We start from the raw sequence: 21,712 nt of genomic DNA on the forward strand, positions 1-21,712 counted from the left end.
GCTAGGGAGGGAGAGGTACCGCGGGGGAGGGAGAGGAGGCACAGGCGGCGTGGAGCTGTGCAGAGGGGAGCGGCCCCGGCGACACCAGCCAGTCTGAGAGGAAGGAGGAAGAGAGCGGAGTGTCGGTCAGAGAGGAAGGAGGAAGAGAGGGACTTCAGGTTTGGTCGGCAAAAGGCTGAGGAGTACATTGTAAAATAACCATTGTGACATGTTTTTCGGGACAGAGGGAGTAATAGAGAAGCAATAGCTCAGATCTGGCAACAAAGCAACGAAAAAATTAAACCTTGGGTTTAAAGAAGATTGGTATTCATACGAGTCGCACAGAATATTTTATAGCTAAGGCAACGACCACAGAATCAACCGAGTGCAAAAATTCACTGCAAAATACACAGCTTACAAAGTGAAATTGATCTAAGCAAAAAAGTTCTATAAATCCCTGTACAACCAACCAAATGTTAATTTCCTTTCGACAAGCCACAATACATCCGCTGTATGCGACGTCCCCTCCAAACAAATAATAACTCAGCACAGCACCCTCTCAACAGCCGGTTCTACATCTGTATAACTACCTGGTCAAAAGCACATCATGGTCATGGATTTTGCCGCCACTTCATCTGCAGGGTGTGCGTAAATAACATTGGTGTTCTTGCCCATTCGTTTAGAGAAACCGTCAGGTCAGAACTGAAAATATCGCCATCTTTAGTTGTAGATCTTCACCGGCTTTTCAAAAGAATGGCGATTCTGCAGTTGTTTAGACCTACTTTGAGAATAATACAGCAACTAACATATCTGTTATGTGTTGGCAGTCTCTATAGTTAAATACCTGATTGGCCCTTTTGGTGGGCATGTCTGAGTGCTCCAGTCCTAGGGATTGTTCCCATGGTCCATAAATGTTTTTCTGCTGAAAGAAATACCAGCAAGAAAAGTTTGAATAAAGGAATATTTTCTGTCAAACATCCAAAAAAACAAAATGTACTCCACCTGGAATCGGCTCAATACAATATCTGAATCTTGGAGGTAATCCGGGCGATTGTAGGCAACATAAGCGAATTTCCACTGAGACAAAACAACATAAAATCAGATACTATCCAACAAGATGGCAACATAAACTGGAAAACACTAACAAAAGCGCATCCAATATTCCTCTAACTGAACCAAGATATACCTATTTTTACAATTTACTCCCTCCATCCAAAATATATCATTTTTTACACTGATAATGTCAAAAATGATCTTATATTTTGGGACGGAGGGAGTAGATCGCACACCTATAATGACAAAGCCTATTTCAACACTGATTTTCAGATGATATATTCAACAGAATAAAGGAATGGACCTAGTAAATGGCAGTCAGTACATTAGCTATGCCCAGGGACTGTTTATAATAGCAGTGAAAAGGATAGATTTTTTTGCAGAAAATTACATTATACAAAAAAAAATAGAAGGTCGAAACCACACCTTAAGAAACTGCTCGTCTGGAACCTCAAATTTCTTCTGAATGCGTACTTTGATATCTGACAAAGCCTCGCCCTCACGAATAAGGAAGAAGAATGGCACTCCATAGTATTGAATGTGCTGCAAAGATGATGTAACTGATTCAGCAACAATAACATACAAAGTATTATTGCTTCTCTCTGACAGTGTGCAAAAAAGAGTACCAAGACCAAGATACCAAACAATAGAAAAGGCCAGAAATGCTATGATAAGGGCAATAGATGTTGGAGCTGTTATTGTTTCTTGTTTTTGCTTTCTGCTTTTGCTTTGAGAACCTGTTAGGGTCATGCTCTAGTGGAAACCCAGCCGCAAATTTGCAAGCACATGGAAATAAAACAATATATTGGTTTGCAATGAAACGGAAGTTCCACAACGTTAGCTCAAATACCTATTCATGCTTTAAAATAACATCAAAGTTTTATTTCGAGGTAATCAAAATATTTATGTTTTGTTAAAGAAGTCAGTATGTTTGAATTGAAAATGTACAATAGCACAAAGATTCTAAATAAATAATACAAATCATCATAACTGCCGCACTGGTAAGTCCTCTCAATCTGCAGGTCAAGGGTTTGAACCTCGCATCTAAAGCTAATTTTAGTTAAGAGATTTGAACACTGGTCCGCACAAAAGGATGACAGGTGCACACCACTAGGACAGTCAAGCTGATGTGACTGTTTCAGCATTCATGTGTTAAGACTGCACAACACTCCAAACTATTATATCCAGCTATTTACATTCAAATCGACGAAACTCAGCAAAAAATTCAAATATCAAACGAAATGAATTATAAACCCTGTATGACACAACAACAGCCCAACAACTTTTTGTGCCTACACAAGACAAGTTTTGATGGATTATTCGTACAAGCCCAAAGCTAGCTATTTGGACAGACCAAGCCTATTCTGAACAAGTTGAATCTAACACACTGATATTTTTTACATCAAAATTTTAAATCTGTATGACATAACAATACTGCACAGAGCCCACCAGTTTCTTAGGCATATACAAGACGACGACTTTAACAGATTTTTCTAAGCCCAAAGCTCTGAAGAGGCAAAGGCATGCAAGTTTAAGCTAGCACATTAACATGCCTGAGCGAGTGACAATTGCAGAGCAGCCATGATCATGTTGCTCCTCAGTACATAAACTTTTTCAGCATAGGTTTGCTCAAGTAAATCAGTTAGAGCACATCTCCTCAATCATGGCAACTACCAATTAGCAGTACTTTTAGAGATCACTATGTTCTCTACACTAGCTTCAAAGGAGCTTGAAGCATCCTGAGGATTCAAAACTATATAGGGAATCCATATCCATACATGAAACATCAACGGTTTAGGACTACATAGATGCATAAAAACGATAATACCTGGTTATCTTTGAAGAAGTGGACGACATGAACCAAACGGTCTCGCGGACCGGCACTTTTCTCTTCTTCGGGAATCTGACAATAAAAAAATTAGGAAACTGGAGAGAAAAGACACCAGGTAATTACATGAAGTGCTTATAATGCATGAGATGAACATGGACCATGTCATTCCGTAATCAAACCAAAGAAAGAAAACAAGGGATGGATCTGTAATAGGAGTAAATGGCCTGAGGTTAAGCCTTTAGAGCTTCTAGGAGACTGTAAACAGTATTTGTGTTTATGATGCATACCTCCTCAACATGAAGAGGTACATTTGGATCATGAACTGCGTCTATTTTCTCAGTAGGCTGGTACACCTGAAAAATAAGGCAAATGACTGATAATGAATACAAAGGTCAACCGGATTATTTGTGAAGTATGTGCATCATCTTAATGAGACTGGATTCATAAAAGAGAGACGGAACTTTAAAGTAAAGTGAAATCACAAACCATAACAAGATTTGTACTTTCCTTGCAGATAGCCAAAACCACATATTTTACAGATAGATATCCATGGTTACAATTTATATTTAATTTTTTTATAGCACGGACTGCAAAAGAAGTGGGGTTTGTAGCCCCATCACGGTGTGGTACCACCCATGCAAGGACTAGTGCACTGCCTTCCTAATTCCTACCAACATACTGCCACAGTCAGCGCATTCTACTACACTGAAGACATGCACCATGGTACAAGTTGACTTTCGTGATAATACAACTCTACTGTTTCCGAACCAACATTTCAATAGTAAATAAACAACTGAATATGACCATACATTATAAAAATCTAGTCTAGAGGAATGATAACTTCCATGGTGCAACAGAGATAACAAGTACCTTCCATATCTTGTTATTGTTGACCTGAAATAGCCTAAGCTCAGCGTCACTTCGAGATAGCTTAACCTAAGAAAAGGAAAAATAGAAAAATTCAAGATCAAGTTGGCAGAACATAAAAACCCTTTCAAGAAACTAACAGTATTTACAGTAAATTCACCTTTGATTTTAAGTCGTCGATCAAATCAGAATAAGCGCTACCCTTTGGCAATCGTATAATGTGAAACAGCACCTGATAAACAAAGGTTATTGCAGAACATGTTTAGACACATAAAAGCGGCTGCAAGCACAAAATTTGGTGCAAACTACCTCATTAGGTGTAGCTTGGTGAAAAGCAACTCTCAATGTTATCAGACCTTGCAGTTCTGGCAAAGGAATGTCCAGTATTTCATAATATAAAATGTCAGACATCTGCAAGAAAAAAGGAAGCTCAAGTAATCCCATACAATGTAGTAAATAAATAGGAACACATGAAAAAAAGGTGCCTGACCTGATTAGGGTTACGTAAAAGTAACATATCTGAAAGATGATCAATACTTCTATACTTGATGTATTGATGTTTCGGTTGCTGTAAATGCGGGATGTGCTGAGTAAGGCGGAGTTTTGAAGGATCATCCATACCAAGATGTTGTGCAACTTTCTCAACAACATCATCATATGTGGAACGTTTTGATCTACAAGTATGAAAGTAAAAGCAGTTATCAGTGCTTATTTATGAAAGAAAACGGTCAAATGTGTTACGAAGGTTCAGAGATTCCTGACACATACAGTTCTAGAGAGAAGTCGTCTTGTTTTGGCTTTTCAAGCAATCTGAAGTGCACAACCTATAGATAGCAGCAATAAAAAAATCAGTAAAAACAACCATTAGACAACAACTGTAGTAATAAGCTTTTGAAAAAAAGTAAAACTGCCTCGCGTATATATGACAATGACTATTGAAGGAACATCAAACACCAGACTAGCACACAACTAAAAGGGCAGCCCGGTGCATGTAGCTCCCGCTTGCGCAGGGTCCGGGGAAGGGTCCGACCACTTTGGGTCTATTGTACGCAGTCTTTTCCTACATTTCTGTAAGAGGCTGTTTCCAGGAGTTGAACTGGTCACAAGGCAACAGCTTTTACCAGTGCGCCAAGGCTCCCCTTCTAGCACACAACTAAAAGTGGCACACAAATTAAGAGATCACACAGAATTAAGAATCACCTATCTTCCCTGAATCAACTAGATTAAAAACTTCAATTCTCATCTCGTCTGCTCTACTATGAATCATAATAAATAGTATGATTAATATTAATGAAGAGAGAAGTTTGAAAGACTAGCTTGATAAAACCAAAAGGTCATCTATTATGTGACAAGAAACTTATTCTACAGTATCACTCTGCACAGAAAAGCACCATCTGTTTTGCAATGTGGGGAACAATGTCTACTTCCTACTTAATATACGTCCTGCACAAAAAAAGCTATCGTGCTAATGATCTTTTATAAAAAAAACATATGCATTAAAATTTATATAAGCAAAAGAGCTCAAATTCAAAATGACATCAAATATTAACAAGCTAAACTGATGTAGAGTCAAACATTGGTGTACTAACGGTTTCTGTCAGGACATCAGAAATGTATGAACACAAAGAGACACTTTCATATCAAGATAAACCTCAAACTATAACCCGTATCGGATCATACAGCTTTCATGAAATTATGGCATATGCAAAATATTCTCCTATTATGAATTAAGCACTCTACTTCGACAACATATCACCGAATTTGAGCTCAATAGTAGGCTTAAGTCAACAGAGTTTATGTACTTTCATCAAATGATATATCTACCATTCATAATTGAGAGTGATTTTACAATCTGATTTTACTCAGAACCAGCATGCAATTGAAAGCATAATGCTCTACTTTCGTTTGACAAGCAGGTAAAATATATTAAATTAGCAGTCAAACTCAAACATACATCACACACCAACAAATGCATGCATGCCAACCCAAGAAAACATCACTTTGCACAGGGCATGGTCGGTAACTTCTTTCACACATAGATTAAGACATAGCATAATGCTACAGGTGAAGCACTAGCTCCACGAAGCAACACATACTTCGGCCTTCAAGCAGTTTACGCAAACAAAAACACCATGTTAACAATCATTTTTTGGCAACTCAATCACGCCAACAATCTAACCAATCATAGAAAAAGAGTTGGGACAAATCGTGGACCAATCATTGCTAGCAGATTAGGTGCTCAAACAGATACAGAGGACGTAACATGTAAGATTCTAGCTTTAATGATTGATAAAGGCATGTGGCCAAAACAGACACAGGAATTTAAGTATCACGAGCATGAACTATGAAATATTAAAGCAAGGCAAGGTATTGCAAGGGGAAAAAGGGGGTCCAAGAGCCAGACAAATTTACCTGTCTATTATGGACATATTCAAAGAAAGAAGATACATTGGGATGTCGGTGTTGGTCCAGAGAACAACGTTTTTGGTAGCACAATATGTCTCCATCTGCAATCTGAAAGCAGCAAAAAACATGCCATAAGTAATACATACACAGACAATGATAAATATTAAGCATAACTTTAATGGCACAAACCTGGTTTAAACTGAAGGAAACATCACAGTCAACTGGTTCGCACATAATATTTGGCTCAAATTTTATTTCCTACAGAGGTATAAGTAAAATGTCATTGTGCTACCAAAACTTTTTTTAAACGGGAAAAACTCAACCCCAATTCAAATGACGTCAAAACAAACCTCGTACAACTCAATGTCTTCATCAGGCTGAAATCCTGCTATCTCATTCAATTTTGGCACTATATCAGATGGCTTACTTGATGCTTTCAAGAGAAGATTCCCAACATATCTGTTTCATAACCGCAGGGGATAATATTAGACAGATTCAGTGTTGCCAGACGATTACATAATAATAAAATGTCAAGCTGGAGAAAGAAGCAACCTTAGTTCTTCTTTTTCAGGGTCATAGAGCTTGAAGAAAAGTAAAATATCATCCTTTGTCCTCGAAGCAAGAGTCAAATGATTCTCCTGCAAGTGTCACAAGCAAATATTAGATGGCACACCAGTAAACAAGACCAATGCACCTAAGCTACAGATGGCACACTGCAGTTGAGTAGATGAACTATATAAAAAAGCTAAACTGGGTATAAAAAGCTGTTCATAATATTAACCTGTACAACCTCCAAGTACAGCCTCAATTCAGAACTGTTCATTCGAATTGCTGCATCTTTAAGCTGTCCAACCTGAAAAAAAAATCAAATTATTTAAGTGTGAATCAAGAAAACTAATAGTGATGCATATAACAAATGGATGCCAATGTTCATGAGGCGCCAGTCAGGTAGCAAAATTAGCACCCCAGCGCTCGATCACCAATTAGGCAGGCCAAGGCAGGAAACACATGGCTTCATAGGAATAAATGGGAACTCAAGACACACACAACTAGGAGATAAGCATTTAATTTGGTGGGCACATATTAATTGTTTGAAAAGCTCATGTCTAAGTGTCTGTACCTAAACTCAGAGATTTACTTGGGCTCACTTAATCATTTCAACTTTGCACTTAGCTAATACTGTTGACTAGGGGTGAGATGATTAATGTTCAAAAAAGCGGAAAGCATAAGCAAAGCTGAAGGCCACCGCTTAGAGCAATGAGCGCTTGAGCACAGCTTAAGCGTTTTTTAAAATTGGCCAGAATTTGACTGTTTTTGAATAATATGCACAGGGAAATGGGAAACATAGCACATACGTAATTGAAATATATCATCTAAAATGCAGTTCACACCATACCAAATATTACGTCCGTCCCAAATTACTTGTCTTAGAATTGTCTGGATACGGATGTATCTAGGGAGTATACATCAGGTTCACACAGCAAGCAAAATAACAACTAAAATGCAGTTCAGTTCAAATAGACATAGTCTAATAGAGATCATGTGCCCAGAATCTGAAGTAAATGCTTCCCAAACAGACCCTAATAAAGTAACGAGGTAAAATGGCATATTGCCATTATTGCGCAAGCAGGCAAGCAGAACTACAGAAGTAATTCAGAAACAGCCAAAAAAAAAAAGCTTAATATACCGCTTACGGACAAAGCGAAGCGTTTTGCCATTGCTCAGCGCTTAAGCGTCGCTTTAAAAACGCTTTCTTGAACAATGGAGATAATGGTACAAGGCTAACAAGGACAATTACATGGGACCTCTGATGTGCTGGTAATTTTGTCAAGTTGTATAGCAGTAGCAAGGAACACATAGGATAACTCGTACCAGTGCAGCTCCAGCACATACCTCGGAGTGCAGGAATAACATTTTTATTTACAGGAAAAGACAAAAGGCTACACCCCAACGCGACTGTATATTGGTATGGTTACCCAGTTCGCACTGTGAAATTGTTAAGAGAGGTGGAGGAGATTCTGCAGCCAATTTTTTAAATAACAGATCAGAGGGACTAGAAGTTGCATGTTGTCCCCTCCTCGCCTGCTGCCTACATGCTTTATTGCACCGGAACCAACAAGAAATCAAAAGGAATGTGCGTGAAGAAGATCATTTGGTCTAAGTGTCTGAGATAAGATATTCGGAAGAATAGAAGGAAAAGATACGACAACAGGAGAAAACGAAATGTCCAGCTTTTATAATTTGGAAAGTTGTGAAGCATAAAATAGTTACTCCCTCCGATCCTGATTATCAGCAAAAATTAATATGGATCAGAGGGAGTATTATTATTCTTTTATACATTTGAGAAATGTTGTATTGCCATACTTGTACAAGTATACCGATGCGTTACTACATGACACTGAACTGAACCCTGGAGCATACTTTGTGCAGAAAAATCCAACATCAGTCGCCTGGAGTATATTTCATGCAGAAAAATCTAACATCAGTAACGAAGTACCAAAGACCAGTCCCTAGTCACAAACCAATGAGAATTTGTCCTTATGTATTAAACAAATCCCAGTACATAAAAAAACTGACAATGACAGATAGATTTCAACGTCATGTTACCAAAAGTGCAGAAACCAAACACAACCACTGTCAAGCAAAGTTTAAGCAAACAATTAATATATGTCAATATTCACTTACAGTATATGATTCCTCCTGTTGAGTTAATGGCCGAGTGGGCCTGTAGGTGTTGTTCTGCCGCTTAGACCACCACCAAAATCTCTGGGAGTGGACGGGGATACCAAATTCTTTTGAGAACTCCTCCTGTCAAGTAAAACTCATTAAATCAAAACATGCATCCTTCGGCATTGTAGTTAAATGCAAACAAGAAAAACTAAGAACAGTTAAAAAGTGGATGCCCAAGAAGATGATTGTTGCAACCAAAGTCAACTAAACCATTTTGTTCAATTCCCAATAAGCATTGTTTAATATATTACAGCTTTATTCCAATCCCACACACAAAACAGTGAACAGAAGCACAAATTTCAACTATACACATACATACAGAGAAGAAGAAACACTAGAAAAACGATACCACAGGATTCACATTCAAAAAGAAGTTTCCAACTATATACTTTCTGTGGCAAATAAATTATACTTTTTCTAAATCGATGATCAAAGTTAAGCTGGGAGACTTGAACAATAAGCATTGTTTAATATATTACAGCATTATTCCAATCCCACACACAAAACAGTAAACGGAAGCACAAATTTCAACTATACACATACATACAGAGAAGAAGAAACACTAGAAAAACGATACCACAGGATTCACATTCAAAAAAAAGTTTCCAACTATATACTTTTTTGTGGCAAATAAATTATACTTTTTCTAAATCAACGGTCAAAGTTAAGCTCAGAATAAAGGGGAGACTTGTAAACCGGTCCGGAGGGAGTAATATGCGACCTATGTATGCACACACAAATTTTCATTTTAGTAAACTCACGGCACACACACACATTCATCGAAAGCATTACTATGGTAACAAGGGCGGTGGATACAAATTTTATTTAGTTAACCAAATCAAATAATAACTGTTTTAGTTACCTAATCAACAAAGTAGCAGCAATTACTGTACCATTCCTATAATGCCAAAAGTGAAGAAATATATTCAATGACGCCAGTCTAACTATTACAAATGCTTGAAACAGAAGAAAGGAAAGGAAAAAACTGTTTTAGGTACCCAATCAACAAAGTAGCAGCAATTACTGTACCGTTCCTATAATGCCAAAAGTGAAGAATTATATTCAATGACGCCAGTCTAACTATTACAAATGCTTGAAACAGAAGAAAGGAAAGGAAAAAACTGTTTTAGGTACCCAATCAACAAAGTAGCAGCAATTACTGTACCGTTCCTATAATGCCAAAAGTGAAGAATTATATTCAATGACACCAGTCTAACTATTACAAATGCTTGAAACAGAAGAAAGAAAAGGAAAAAACAGCACGCAAGTACAACTTAAAAGGGCATCAGAAATTCTGCAGTTGGGAGTCATGACTATAGCAACACTATCATATGCAAAAAGCACACATATTTAATTTACAAAATATCTTCATATCCAGAGCAACATGGCTATTCAGTGAGAATAGTTACCTTAACCTGGTTGAATGGCATGTCTTTAAGTACACGGATAGGATGAATTTTTTCATAATCCACGAGATCAAAAAACATGTCTCGTCCAATTTGTGCTGCCAAATCATGATCTCTGGCCACCTGGGTAATTGTTCAAATGAAGAACCAAGTGAGAACAGCAATCAGAATGACAAACCCAGTCAGATAACGATATAAAGACAAACCTTAAATGTAGTGAACATGTGAGCCTCAGCTTTCTCTTTTTTCTTGTTCTCCTTGTCTTCGTCTTCCTTTCTTAGCCTAGTCTGAGAAGAATTTACACGATGTTGAAAGGAACTCTATGATATCAAAAGGCAAAAACGAAAAATAATGAGAATACTACCTTAAGGTCTTCATTGATGTCTGTCTCTTCCAAATCACAAACAATTTTCTCTTTGTCACTTTCACGTATGTACACAAGCATGTAAGCATTTGAATACTTGGTAAATTTAAGTGGGTTCATATTCAGTCCAGGATTAGTATGGGGGAGCTGTAACCAAGAAACAAACAGCATTTGCAGTAAGAAAATTTAGCAATGGCCAACATGAGACGTTTCAATATTTCCGAATGGATATTACCTCTTCCTCGCCACCATACTGCTCTTCCAACGCCCGTTTCGTGTCTTCTTTTGTCACTCGTTCATCATCGAACTTGTACCTATATTACAAATTTGTAAAGTCAATGAATTGCACACAATCCACTTGTGATTGTCCAATGTAGTGCTGAAACATATAAAGAGACTATAGGGGAAGAGGGCTTTATAGCAACAAAGCAATCAGCAAACATGGTCCTTATCAAATAGCATTCAGTGATGGCAATACATAGTGACTATTGCTAAGAATATGTAAAAGAGGGTGACTATGTGACTATTTAGATATTATTAATTAGAAATTCAATGTGACAGATGATAAGACAAATGTCAGTTTTAGTAGCTATGTGGCTATTTACATATTAATTAGAAATGCACTGCACAGATGATACAACAGAGCGATTGTAGTGGCATGCAACAGACAAAGGTCAGTGTTAGTAGTACACAACTCAAATCTGTTTGTCTTACAAATGCAAAATGCAAAAGCTAACACCATGACGTTTCAGGTGGCAAGTCAAGGCGAAGGTCCATATTTTTTTAATACTCTATTTTAATTCTTCCAAACAAATTGAGTAAACCTACAAAAGCCAACAGCAGGGCTCTGGTAAAGGCAATGTGAGTCAGCCCACCCCTTTTCACCTTTCAAGGGCGTAAGCTGTGGCGCGAGGCAACGCCTTAAAAACACATAACAATTGATCAAAAGTAGTTCAAATTACAGCAAAGACTTTGAAACCATAGCAAACATTAAGTTCTTTTTAGGATAAATAATGTGGGAGAAGATTTATATCTTGATGAAAAGGAAGAAGAACAATGTTTTTTCTCATACTTCCTCCGTCCGAAAAAGCTTGTCCCTCAAATGGATGTATCTAGCACGAAGCTAGTGCTAGATACATCCATTTGAGGGACAAGCTTTTTCGGACGGAGGGAGAAGAAATCAGCACTATGGAGCCTTTTTGCCACAAGTCCAATGGCCAGTGTGGTTCCAGGCAACAATCAGCTTGTGACTATATCAGTACAGCACAGGGTGATGGTGGAGCAACATCAAGCAACCACGGGAGCAGTTAGAACTGAAGAGGTTGATCATTAAGCTAACATCAAAACATTTATCTATAAGGCTTCCATGTAGTTACTTGCAGATAGTCTATATTAGTGGGAAGGTTCACAAGTCGACGAGTCGTTCCGAGGTTGAGACTCATAGACTAAGCGTGACTAATTGACACTAGTAACATTGAAGTTGCGAGTCATAGACTAGTTGACACTGAAGTGAAGTCAGCCCTGGAGTTGAGACTCATAGCCTAGTCTATAGACTAGTCTTGACTCATAATCCAAGGTGGGAACTCCTTTTATAAGATGGAGTGATTCTCCATCTCCCATTTCATATATAACTATCAAACTTCGCTGATGTAATTGTCACCCACAGCCTGTAAATGGCCCCTACACAGAAGGACAAGAACCAACGTCCTCGCAACTCCCATCACCAATGACTAATTTACAAAGATGAACTAAGGCCCGTATCAACTTTTAAAGCTACTAGCACATATGCCCGTGCGTTGCAACAGGAGAGAAACTTAGTGTGTCCATATAAACGTCTACCAATACGGCACGACAACATCTGAACGATCAACTGACGACGGCAAAGTCGTATGCTAAAGTCTAGAAAAGTTGCAAATGAACAAAAACTGCTCAATTAACCCTTTAGCTTTTCTCTTGCAAAATTTAATTTATAGAAACAGTTGGACTCCAACTCCGGAAGGATTAATTTTTGTGCACTTTCTTTAACCATCAATTTGAGAGTGGAACAACATAATCCCATATTTCGAATTTATTGGGTCAAGGGGTAGCAGTTGCGTTCCTTCCTTTGTACTGTTATAGGTGTCGCTTCTTAATGCATGTGCCTCTTTGAGTGGCCATGCCGCATACTTGACTTAATTAGCTGCTCCTGTTCCCAGGAGCATGCTTGGCTTAACTCCCTTTCTTATTTGTCACATGCAACCGCGCACCAACTTATTTGTGGAGTTCTAATTTCTTCCTTTCCCCAGGATATGTAGGGCCAACACCTCAACCTTCGTTTGTTAATTCTTGAGGCAGCTGGTTGATTCTACGACAACTTGCATGCATATATAAACCGGTGAGATTTTAAGAAAAGAGCAAGGTGGGACTATTTTATTGGGTAACGGATCACGTTTTCTGGCAGAAGAAGCTAGGTGAGTTGGTTGAGGCCTTCACTACGACTGTGTAGGTCGTGCGTTTAAACCTCAATCATGGCAATATTTTTTTCGCTGCTCTCAATGGGCGGCGTGCGGATTGCGGATTGGATACTAAGGTCAGGTTTTTTTTGCAGAACTTTATGACGGACCAAGAATATTACCTCCCTTTATTAGTAGGTAAGTAATAGATTAGCATACAGCCCCCCAAAGATCAAAAGCACATACTAGGTACATAATTTCGATCATAATGTTTTCACTCGAATCATTTTCTGACGTGAGGATTAAATTAAAAAATTAATTGAGTACCAAAGAACCATATCCAATAAGTCTGCCCATAAGAAAGCATCTACTATTTACAATCGAACCATACCATTGATTAGAAAGGGTAGGGCGGATGAAGGCATAGTAGTGTCCACCACTAACTCCACCACTGTGAACTAGCACACTGCATTAAAGAAAAGACATAAGGTTCAAAGTCAACAAGACAAACTCCAGACCATGTCCCAGTACACTAGTAGAAAAAAAGGTTCTCACTTGAAAAGTGCAATCCAATATGCATCATGAAAAGTTTCGTGCCCTCAAGACAGCAAACTAAGATAAAATGGAGGACACTGGCAGTGTGTGCTAATAATATTCTAAAATAAATAGACTATATTTGCACTACGTTAGTTCATTCACTGCTACTACATCCTTTCCAGTTTAAAAGGCCCACACATAAACCTAGAGCACCAATTCAACCAATATAATACAAATTTTATCTCATAAAAGTTATACCATTAGAAAATGTAGCATTTGAAGTTTCTAATGGTATAATTTTTGTGATATAAGACTCGGGTTACGTTGATCAAATTATCAATCTAGGTACACGTGTGGGCCTTTTAAACCAGAAAGGAGGTAGTACAAACAGAAAGGGATGAATAATGAAGTAACAACAGTACAACACATGCATAGTGTGTGAACAATGTAATTGCTAAGAAATTAACTGGGCAAAATTAACATTTGCAGCACGTAAATATTAACTGTTAAATAATTAACCACCTATACGACACTAAATATGGCATAACAGAAATGCACAAAAAACCTATTAAACTATTACCTGTGAAGAGTATAGAGGTTGCGCACACTCCTATCAGCTTCTGGAGAGAGATATTTCCCGTCATCTCTGTCAAGATCCAACTGAAGTGGGAACTCATAACGGTCGTTTATCTACATTGTCAGAATGGACTTAATGTAAACGTTAAAACAAAACCAATAACATATGCATGAGAAAGTATTTGACAAAAAATAAACACACCCAGCCTTCAGCAACCCTGGTTTTTCAAATACTAATCAAAGAACATTCAAATCACCGGCAGACTATTGATCACTAATACTGTACTGAATATAAGAATTACCCACCTTAAATTGTTCAAGATATCAAAAACCATCTTTACGTCAAGCACATTAGTAGATATATGTAGACTAATAGGTAAACAGAACAATTTGCCGATGGCAGAATATCTTTTGTTGACTCTGATTAATGCTTTAGATTCTAAGGACGTGGTACCTAACCTTCCAAATGCTTGAATTACACTAAGGACAGACCCAGTGCTAGAAGCTCCCACCAGGTGGGGTCTGGGGAAGGAATATGGGGCAAGCATGCAGAGAGGCCGTGTCGAACCTATTGGCACAAGTGGGGAGTACTTCACCACTGCACCAGGCCAAGTGGGGACCTCTTGATAGTATGAATACAGAAGGGAAATATTAAAAGTAAAATACACACGCATAACTAATACCTTTTGCATGTGCAATTGGTGTATTACTGAAATGAGTGAAACAGACAATTATGGGGAATGGGCATGTCAATAGCTTATATGCAACTTGACTTGGTATATATTCTAACATTGACAATAAATAAGTGTTTTAAAACTTACCTAAACTGCAACTAAACAAAATGCTTGGGCAAGCAGTTAAGCATTATAGCTCACCATATTCCACAAACAAAAATGATCTAGATGGGATGAGTAACAGATAAAAAAATTCCACCATAGGGATAAATTACAAAAAAGATCAATTCACATAGACCAGACTAACAACCGAATAATGTATTTCTTGTTAACCTGCCCCTGATTTTTCTGAAACAATATTGAACATGGTACATTACTAAGTGCGAAGGGGAGCCTTGGCGCAGTGGTAAAGCTGCTGCTTTGTGACCATGAGGTCATGGGTTCAAGTCCTGGAAACAGCCTCTTACAGAAATGTAGGGAAAGGCTGCGTACTATAGACCCAAAGTGGTCGGACCCTTCCCTGGACCCTGCGCAAGCGGGAGCTACATGCACCAGGTTGCCCTTTTTTTTACATTACTAAGTGCAGAGCCTACGTAGAGACTTATTGTGCCCTTTTTTGTGTGATACTAACCACCACACTGAAAATGAAGTCAGAGAAAACCTACAAAGATGGTGAGAATGCATAAGAAATGAATCCACACCTTAACCATTATATCCCGCGCATGATCATATTCAAACCGCTTCAGTTGAAGTTGCAGAACTGGAGGGAAATCAATAAAAAGCATCCCTTTCTTGGCATCCTGAAAAAAGGGAAGAAATGTATTAAATTAAGATATCTCAAACAATCATGAAGTATAATGTAAAAATAATTTCCTGTAAAACGAATGTTATCAAAGCGCATTTCCCTAATAATACTGGAGAATCAAGCAGTAAGTCCAGCCATATATGAAGGTTTCAGAGAACCACAACTTCTGCCATTTTCTTCATTTAACAACAACTTTTGGGGCAAACAATCACAGCTTTTCAAAATCCAGCATTTTGACACAGTTGATGACATTTCTGACCTATGGGACCCACTGGTCAGATCTGACAGGGCAAAAACTCATCGGGAGGTGCCTTGTCACTAGCGGATATGGGCATGCCCGAACCTGATTAGGGCATTTCGCTATCCCATGATGTGGCCGGGACGTTCCAGGTTCGGACATGTAAACTTCAGCATGCGTGGCATGGCATCTCCTGCTGAGTTATTTTGCCCCCATCAGAACTGACAGGTGGGCCTCACAGGTCAGGAACCCTATCAACTGCATTTAAATGCGGCATTTGGATGGTCTCTGACCATTTGCCCTAGGAGTTATGGTTAAGAGAACATTCAAAGAACTGTGATTTTGTGACAACTTCATCCAAATTGTCATGGCTCCTTGATATTTAGTAAAAAAAATAACTTATTAAACAGTCTTCTAGATATTGGATAGCAAATGCCAAGTCAAACTAACCTGCAGGCCGTATTTTTCAGATTGATACTTATTATCACCATCCAACATCTCTACAGCTACATACTTATCAAAAGATGCATAAACATCTGAGCAGCCCTTGACATCAAGTGCGAGATCTGGAAATTTTGATAAATATGGCATGAACTTATGGCCACAAAGAGAGCACTAGAGAAATAAGGACCAGATTTAACCTTGTTACTTATTACATACCATAGAATGACTCTTTTCTAGTAGATTTGTAGTCAACACCAATGCACTCAATATAATTCATATGGTGACCTTCAAATAATTTTTGTATTGTTCCTTCCACAATAGTTCCCTGGACAAAGGAATAGTTGCACATCAATGACTGGGTGTTATTGCTCAATATTAAAATCAGCATGCAAATGCCTAACCTTCATTTTATCCTCCAGCTTTTCACATAGAACCCGATTTAACTCTTGGACATCATGCTGCATAAACGACTCATAGGAATCCCATCCAAAAGATTTAGTCAGCTCTTTTGTGGAAATACTATTGTCACCATGCTGAAGTCTGTAGAAAAGACTTTGCAAAGCTAAAGGAATGCTCCCGGAAGGTGTATCGACAGTAGGCATATGGTACACAGCCTACAGTATCATTCTTTGTATCAGAACCACAGATGGATTGTCGACAAAAAACTAGAAATAAGCCTTGACTTTCAAAGGAAACAAAAATCAGAAATACAACTTACCTTCCTAAAGTAGGGAATATGGTAGAGTGTCTGGAGCAGCGAATTCATGTAACAAGTGGCACCTTGATTCTTGAGACCAACATAACCAGTCTCCTTTTTTGAGTCGTAGTTCCAGTAATCCACAATTTTACGCACAGCAACCTCAGCTTCAATGATGCATTGATCGTTCACAATATAACCTTTACTAGGATCATATAGATCAATTAAAGGCATAAAGGACGTAAAACCCCAATCACTTTCTCGAGAATTAAATGTATGTGTTACTTCTGCAGGGGGGAGAAAAATCATCAAATAATGACTAGCACAATGTGTCAGTTACTATATGCTAAACATGTGAGTTCATTTCAAATCTAAAAAATTGAGCAAAAGAAAATGTTTTTTCAACTGAGAGAAAATTGTGAAGAAAAAATATCAGTGCAAACTTTAAACAGCAGGAGATTCTCCTTTTAAGGTTGGGGAAAATTTAAGAAGTATGGCACACTTTGATGTTGAATAAGAATTATGCAAGTGTTGTGAACATATAGTACATGGCCCACCCAGCACCAAGATACAGAGAGGATCCCCGTGATCTCAGTTAGGAAGTTTCACAAAGTACATGGCCCACCCAGCACCAAGCACTCAGTTAGGAAATTTATCTTTCAAATTAGAATGTATCTTTTAGACTGGGTCTTACACCAACAAGAGAGACGATATACAATTAGTTACTTAGATTAGGGCCTTTGTATAAATAGGACCCTCTATGAGGAATTAATCAAGCAAGAATTAGAATAGTTTATATATCTTGCCACCAAAGGCAGGGGCCTCTACCTAACCCTAGTCAAAGTTCAAAAAAGCGTGCTTAATTGTGCGCTTATGCGCGCCTACACACGGGGCGCTGGCCTAACGCCTCGCCTAGGCCCTATGCGCTCGAAAAGGCGTGATGCGCACCTAGGGGGAGCGCCTTTTGCACGTATGCGCGATTAGGCGCAAAAATCTGTGATTAGGCGCGCTGATTTGGCGCGGAACTGCAAGCAGGGGCAGCATCAATCAAAGACAATAAAAGGAGCGGGATCTCCTCGCGGAACACAAGCAAATACCAAATGTTAGGGTTAGGTTGCTCTCCTCGCACCGCCGGCTGCCGGAGCTGAAGCTTCTCCTCGCGCCGCCGGCTGCCGGACTCGGATCTCCTCCGCCTCGCGTCATCGGTTGCCCGACTCGGAGCTTGTCCACCTCACGCCCCCAAGCCTTCGATCTGCTCTTGCCACCTCCTTGTGAGCTCTCTGCCTCTCTCCCTCTCCATTTCTCTCATTGCTGGTGCGAGAAGGACTGGTTGCTTGTGAGTTGCTGATGCTAGTTGCTCGGGTACTGTCGATGCTAGCCTGTTGCTACTGTCGTGTGCTCCAGCAATATGCACTTGTACTGCTACTAATGTGTGCTGTTGGTCTGCTAGTTGGTAGTTGCTGCCTGTGTTGGCCACTTGGTCTGCTAGCTATTGATTTTGTTGGTCTGCTGCTTGCCTGCTTGTAGCCCTCTCCATACAATTGTGTATAAAACGCCTAATTGCGCCTAAACGCGCCTAAGCTAGAAAAGCACAAGTAGGTGGCCAAACGCATATTAACACCTAGTGCTTTTTCTTAACTTTGACCCTAGTACACAACAGGCACATATAGACTGCATGAAATGTGTCAATTGTCAAGGCAATATGCCAGGCTTTTACTTCAAAGGCATCAAGCTAAAAATAGTGAAAAATGTCATAGAACAAATAGATACTGTTCAACAATAAAAAGTAAGGGCAAGTGAACGTGTAGCTTAATAAATACTCCCTCTGTCGACAAATCTAAGTTGCTTATTGCGTTTCAGTCTCCAATGCAAGACTTGGGCTATGATTTTTTATCGTACTATGCCAGCAAAAAACAATGTCACACTACATTATGGAAGGACTTGGCAACAAATTCAATGACATTATTTTCGTGGTCAACTTACATACTTGCACACATAATTTGGTCAAAGTTCTAAACGTTGACGCCAGGGTACCCACAGAGGACTACATTTCTGAAAAGACAGAGTACGCAATATCTACTTCACTATAGCTATATGAACAAACATTTGAGGTAGTAAAAATTCGGATACCAGTTGTGTTGCTAGCGAAATCAAACTAAAGTTAATACTTCAAGATATGTAGGTACACAATAAGGTCTGTTGAGAAACAACAGGAGGTACCTTTTCTTACTGAGTGCTTGCTGTCTAATTGGTTGATCACAGCAAGGCTAAATTGGGCACTCCTACTCCAGCCAGTAGGTAAAGACTTAGCATCAGCAACATCCAGATACATTGAAAGGTGATTTACATTGTTTCCTGTGGGGAAAACCAACACTCGCCTGCAAAGAGGTAATAGGAAAAGAAGTAAGCCACAGAAGTAATGGATGTATAAGATAGCAATAAGAGGCTGTGTTTACTGACCAGCTGTAACCCCCAACCACAAAAACGTCAGAGTGAGTTTTTCTACCACTGTGCTTGGATATACTTTCAATCTTCCATGTAAATCTGGAAGTTGATGCATCAGGCAAACTTTCATTGTCAACAGCTGGCATGGATTCTGCAGACCAAATAAGAGTAAACAAGAGAAGAAGAAATTAACACCTAACCTGACTTTTTTGTCTCAACCGTTGACAGTTGTGTTACTATTTAGCGAAACATAGCACGCACCAATAATAATGTTAAAAGTTGCCTTTGTGGAATTGGCTACGCATCCAACTAAGGTTTAGCATATGTTAGCTAATCAACATGCACTTACAACAGAAACGCCATCACCGCCATGTCCTAATAACAGTAGCCATCTACCACCTAGTCACCCACCGAAAAAGGAAAAACATGTACAGCCGCAAGGGATACCACAAAATCCAACATGTTTTGGAATGTAAGTTCAGGATTCACCTTTTAACATTAGTGTTTTTTGCCTTCACATCAGACACCAGCACTACAAAAACTATTAAAGCCATACAGAATGAATGCATAAATTGTGGCGATGCCCTCCCATAAAGCACTGGCATGCATACGATTGAGGACGATGTACACATCAATCAAAATCAAAATCATGTCCATGTTCATTGATGCAACATTTTCTTTGGTTATAACCTGGATACTCAATCAGTTTCCTTTGGTTTTGTGATGCAACATTTTCTTGTTTTCTCGAATGTTCATTGATGCAACATGTAGGTTATATCAACTCGTCTGGGTAATACAGATATTGTGGGGTGTAACAGACAGGCAATTCAACTTTGGAACGAACATGTCACTGATAGCAGTACATGGACATAGGTAGACCTATATAACCTGCCGTAAAATCACCCTTAAACTAATATTAGTACAAACCAAAAAAAAAACTGGCATCAAGCTAAGACTGAAAGGAGTGACCATAAATCATTTAACAGTCAAACAGACAATGGGAAAGGACGGAACGGTAGCACGCAGAAAAGATAACACATTTTACCATGAAGCCACAGATAATGCATAGCAGATCAAAGTTTCAGCCGAAATTAACCAAAAAGGGGCACCGAAAACCCTCACCTTCCATTGGCTGCGGTCCCTCGAAGACCTCCACTTCCTGTTGTGGCACAAGCATCTCCTCGTCCTGGTCCTGCGGCGGCGGCTGCAGACAACAGGCAGCCGAACAGTTCAGCACGGGGAGCTAAACAATACTAGAACCGAACAAATCGCCACCACAAAAGACCGCCCACGAAACCACGCCAAATCGAATCAGGTCGAAACTGCCCCCTAATCGCAGAAACCCTAGAGGAAACAGCGGCGCACTCCGGGCCGAAGCGAGCGGACTCCGAGCGGAGTGGCGAGAATGGCGAGGTCGCTCGGGGCTTTTACCTCGGGGGCGCGAGGAGTCACCATGGTCATGTGCGGCGGCGGCGGCCGCTACGGGCGGCCGCGGGGTTGGGTCGCGTCGGCGATCGCCGCGGAGAGTTTGGGGATTCGGGGCTCGCGTGCTAGGGTTTAGGGGAGAAGCGGGCGGGGGGGACAAAGCGGGGAGGAGACGAAGACGAAGGGGAGAAGGGGGTAAAAAAAGGGATGGGAGGGGCGCGTGCTCTTTGCGGTTTTCTAAAGAACGCGGGGCCGCGGCTTTAATCGAGGGTCGGTTTGATATTTCGCGCAGGGCAAGAGGGATAGAGATTTCGGGCTGTAGGGAACAGAATGCACGGTGTTTGTTGCTGCAAAAACTAGACGGTGCCTCGAGCATTGTTGTGGGATTGGAGAATTGTTTATGAATATATATTATGTATTAATATAAACGATTCTAAAATTTAAAATGTGTGAAAATGCAGCAATGCATTTTTTTGACATAATAATAGGTTAAATATGCGACGACTTCATCAAAAAGAAATGTGACAACTAAATGTGATGGGATTTAAAACACTCTTGAAATGCATGAATGCATATTGATGGTATGATGGTAGAGAGACACGTATCGATCTCGGATGGTTTTAATAGGCCAAGCTAGCAAATTCAAAATTCAATGGTTCACGTAATCTTAATAATGTGACTCGTTATGAGAGTAGAAAAAATAGCTACGATTGTTAGTGTGGTTTGTCGATATATGGTATACATTTGATAGCAGGATCAATGAATGTGCCTCCAAAAACCTCGGGCAAGTGGTTTGCTTGTAC

At 39.4% G+C, this 21,712-nt stretch overlaps 1 protein-coding gene across 6 annotated transcripts; it reads right to left on the minus strand.

Moving 5' to 3' along the window:
- Positions 1-306: 306 nt before the first annotated feature.
- LOC119269154 (ubiquitin carboxyl-terminal hydrolase 13-like) lies at positions 307-21,094 on the minus strand. Of its 6 annotated transcripts, XM_037550924.1 has the most exons (33): positions 20,916-21,094; positions 20,607-20,688; positions 19,500-19,635; positions 19,260-19,417; positions 17,061-17,326; positions 16,744-16,956; positions 16,559-16,667; positions 16,349-16,464; positions 15,557-15,655; positions 14,186-14,295; positions 13,460-13,534; positions 10,872-10,950; positions 10,637-10,783; positions 10,479-10,559; positions 10,276-10,395; positions 8,822-8,944; positions 6,918-6,989; positions 6,689-6,774; positions 6,487-6,595; positions 6,326-6,394; positions 6,143-6,244; positions 4,499-4,554; positions 4,221-4,404; positions 4,040-4,141; positions 3,891-3,962; positions 3,734-3,799; positions 3,151-3,216; positions 2,861-2,958; positions 2,482-2,539; positions 1,459-1,575; positions 982-1,056; positions 824-901; positions 307-741 (listed from the first exon to the last, which is right to left on the minus strand). In XM_037550924.1, the coding sequence occupies exons 1-33, from the start codon at positions 20,943-20,945 to the stop codon at positions 700-702; spliced, it is 3,396 nt and encodes a 1,131-aa protein (XP_037406821.1). In that variant the 5' UTR covers positions 20,946-21,094; the 3' UTR covers positions 307-699. The 6 variants fall into 6 exon arrangements, with proteins under 6 accessions (XP_037406821.1, XP_037406820.1, XP_037406819.1 ...); XM_037550923.1 differs by lacking the exon at positions 2,482-2,539 and having other exon boundaries at positions 307-757; positions 824-898; positions 2,861-2,935; XM_037550922.1 differs by lacking the exon at positions 2,482-2,539 and having other exon boundaries at positions 307-757; positions 2,861-2,935.
- Between the last annotated feature and the right edge of the window lie 618 nt (positions 21,095-21,712).

The sequence above is a fragment of the Triticum dicoccoides genome, chromosome 3A (assembly GCF_002162155.2).
Source record: "Triticum dicoccoides isolate Atlit2015 ecotype Zavitan chromosome 3A, WEW_v2.0, whole genome shotgun sequence".
In the NCBI taxonomy this organism is placed as follows: domain Eukaryota; kingdom Viridiplantae; phylum Streptophyta; class Magnoliopsida; order Poales; family Poaceae; genus Triticum; species Triticum dicoccoides.

Coding starts and splice junctions, on each gene's coding strand:
- LOC119269154 (XM_037550924.1), bottom strand. CDS start 20,945: ATGACCATGGTGACTCCTCGCGCCCCCGAG. Junction 6,395..6,486: donor AAGACATTGAGTTGTACGAG/GTTTGTTTTGAC, acceptor ATACCTCTGTAG/GAAATAAAATTTGAGCCAAA. Junction 4,555..6,142: donor AATATGTCCATAATAGACAG/GTAAATTTGTCT, acceptor TGCTATCTATAG/GTTGTGCACTTCAGATTGCT.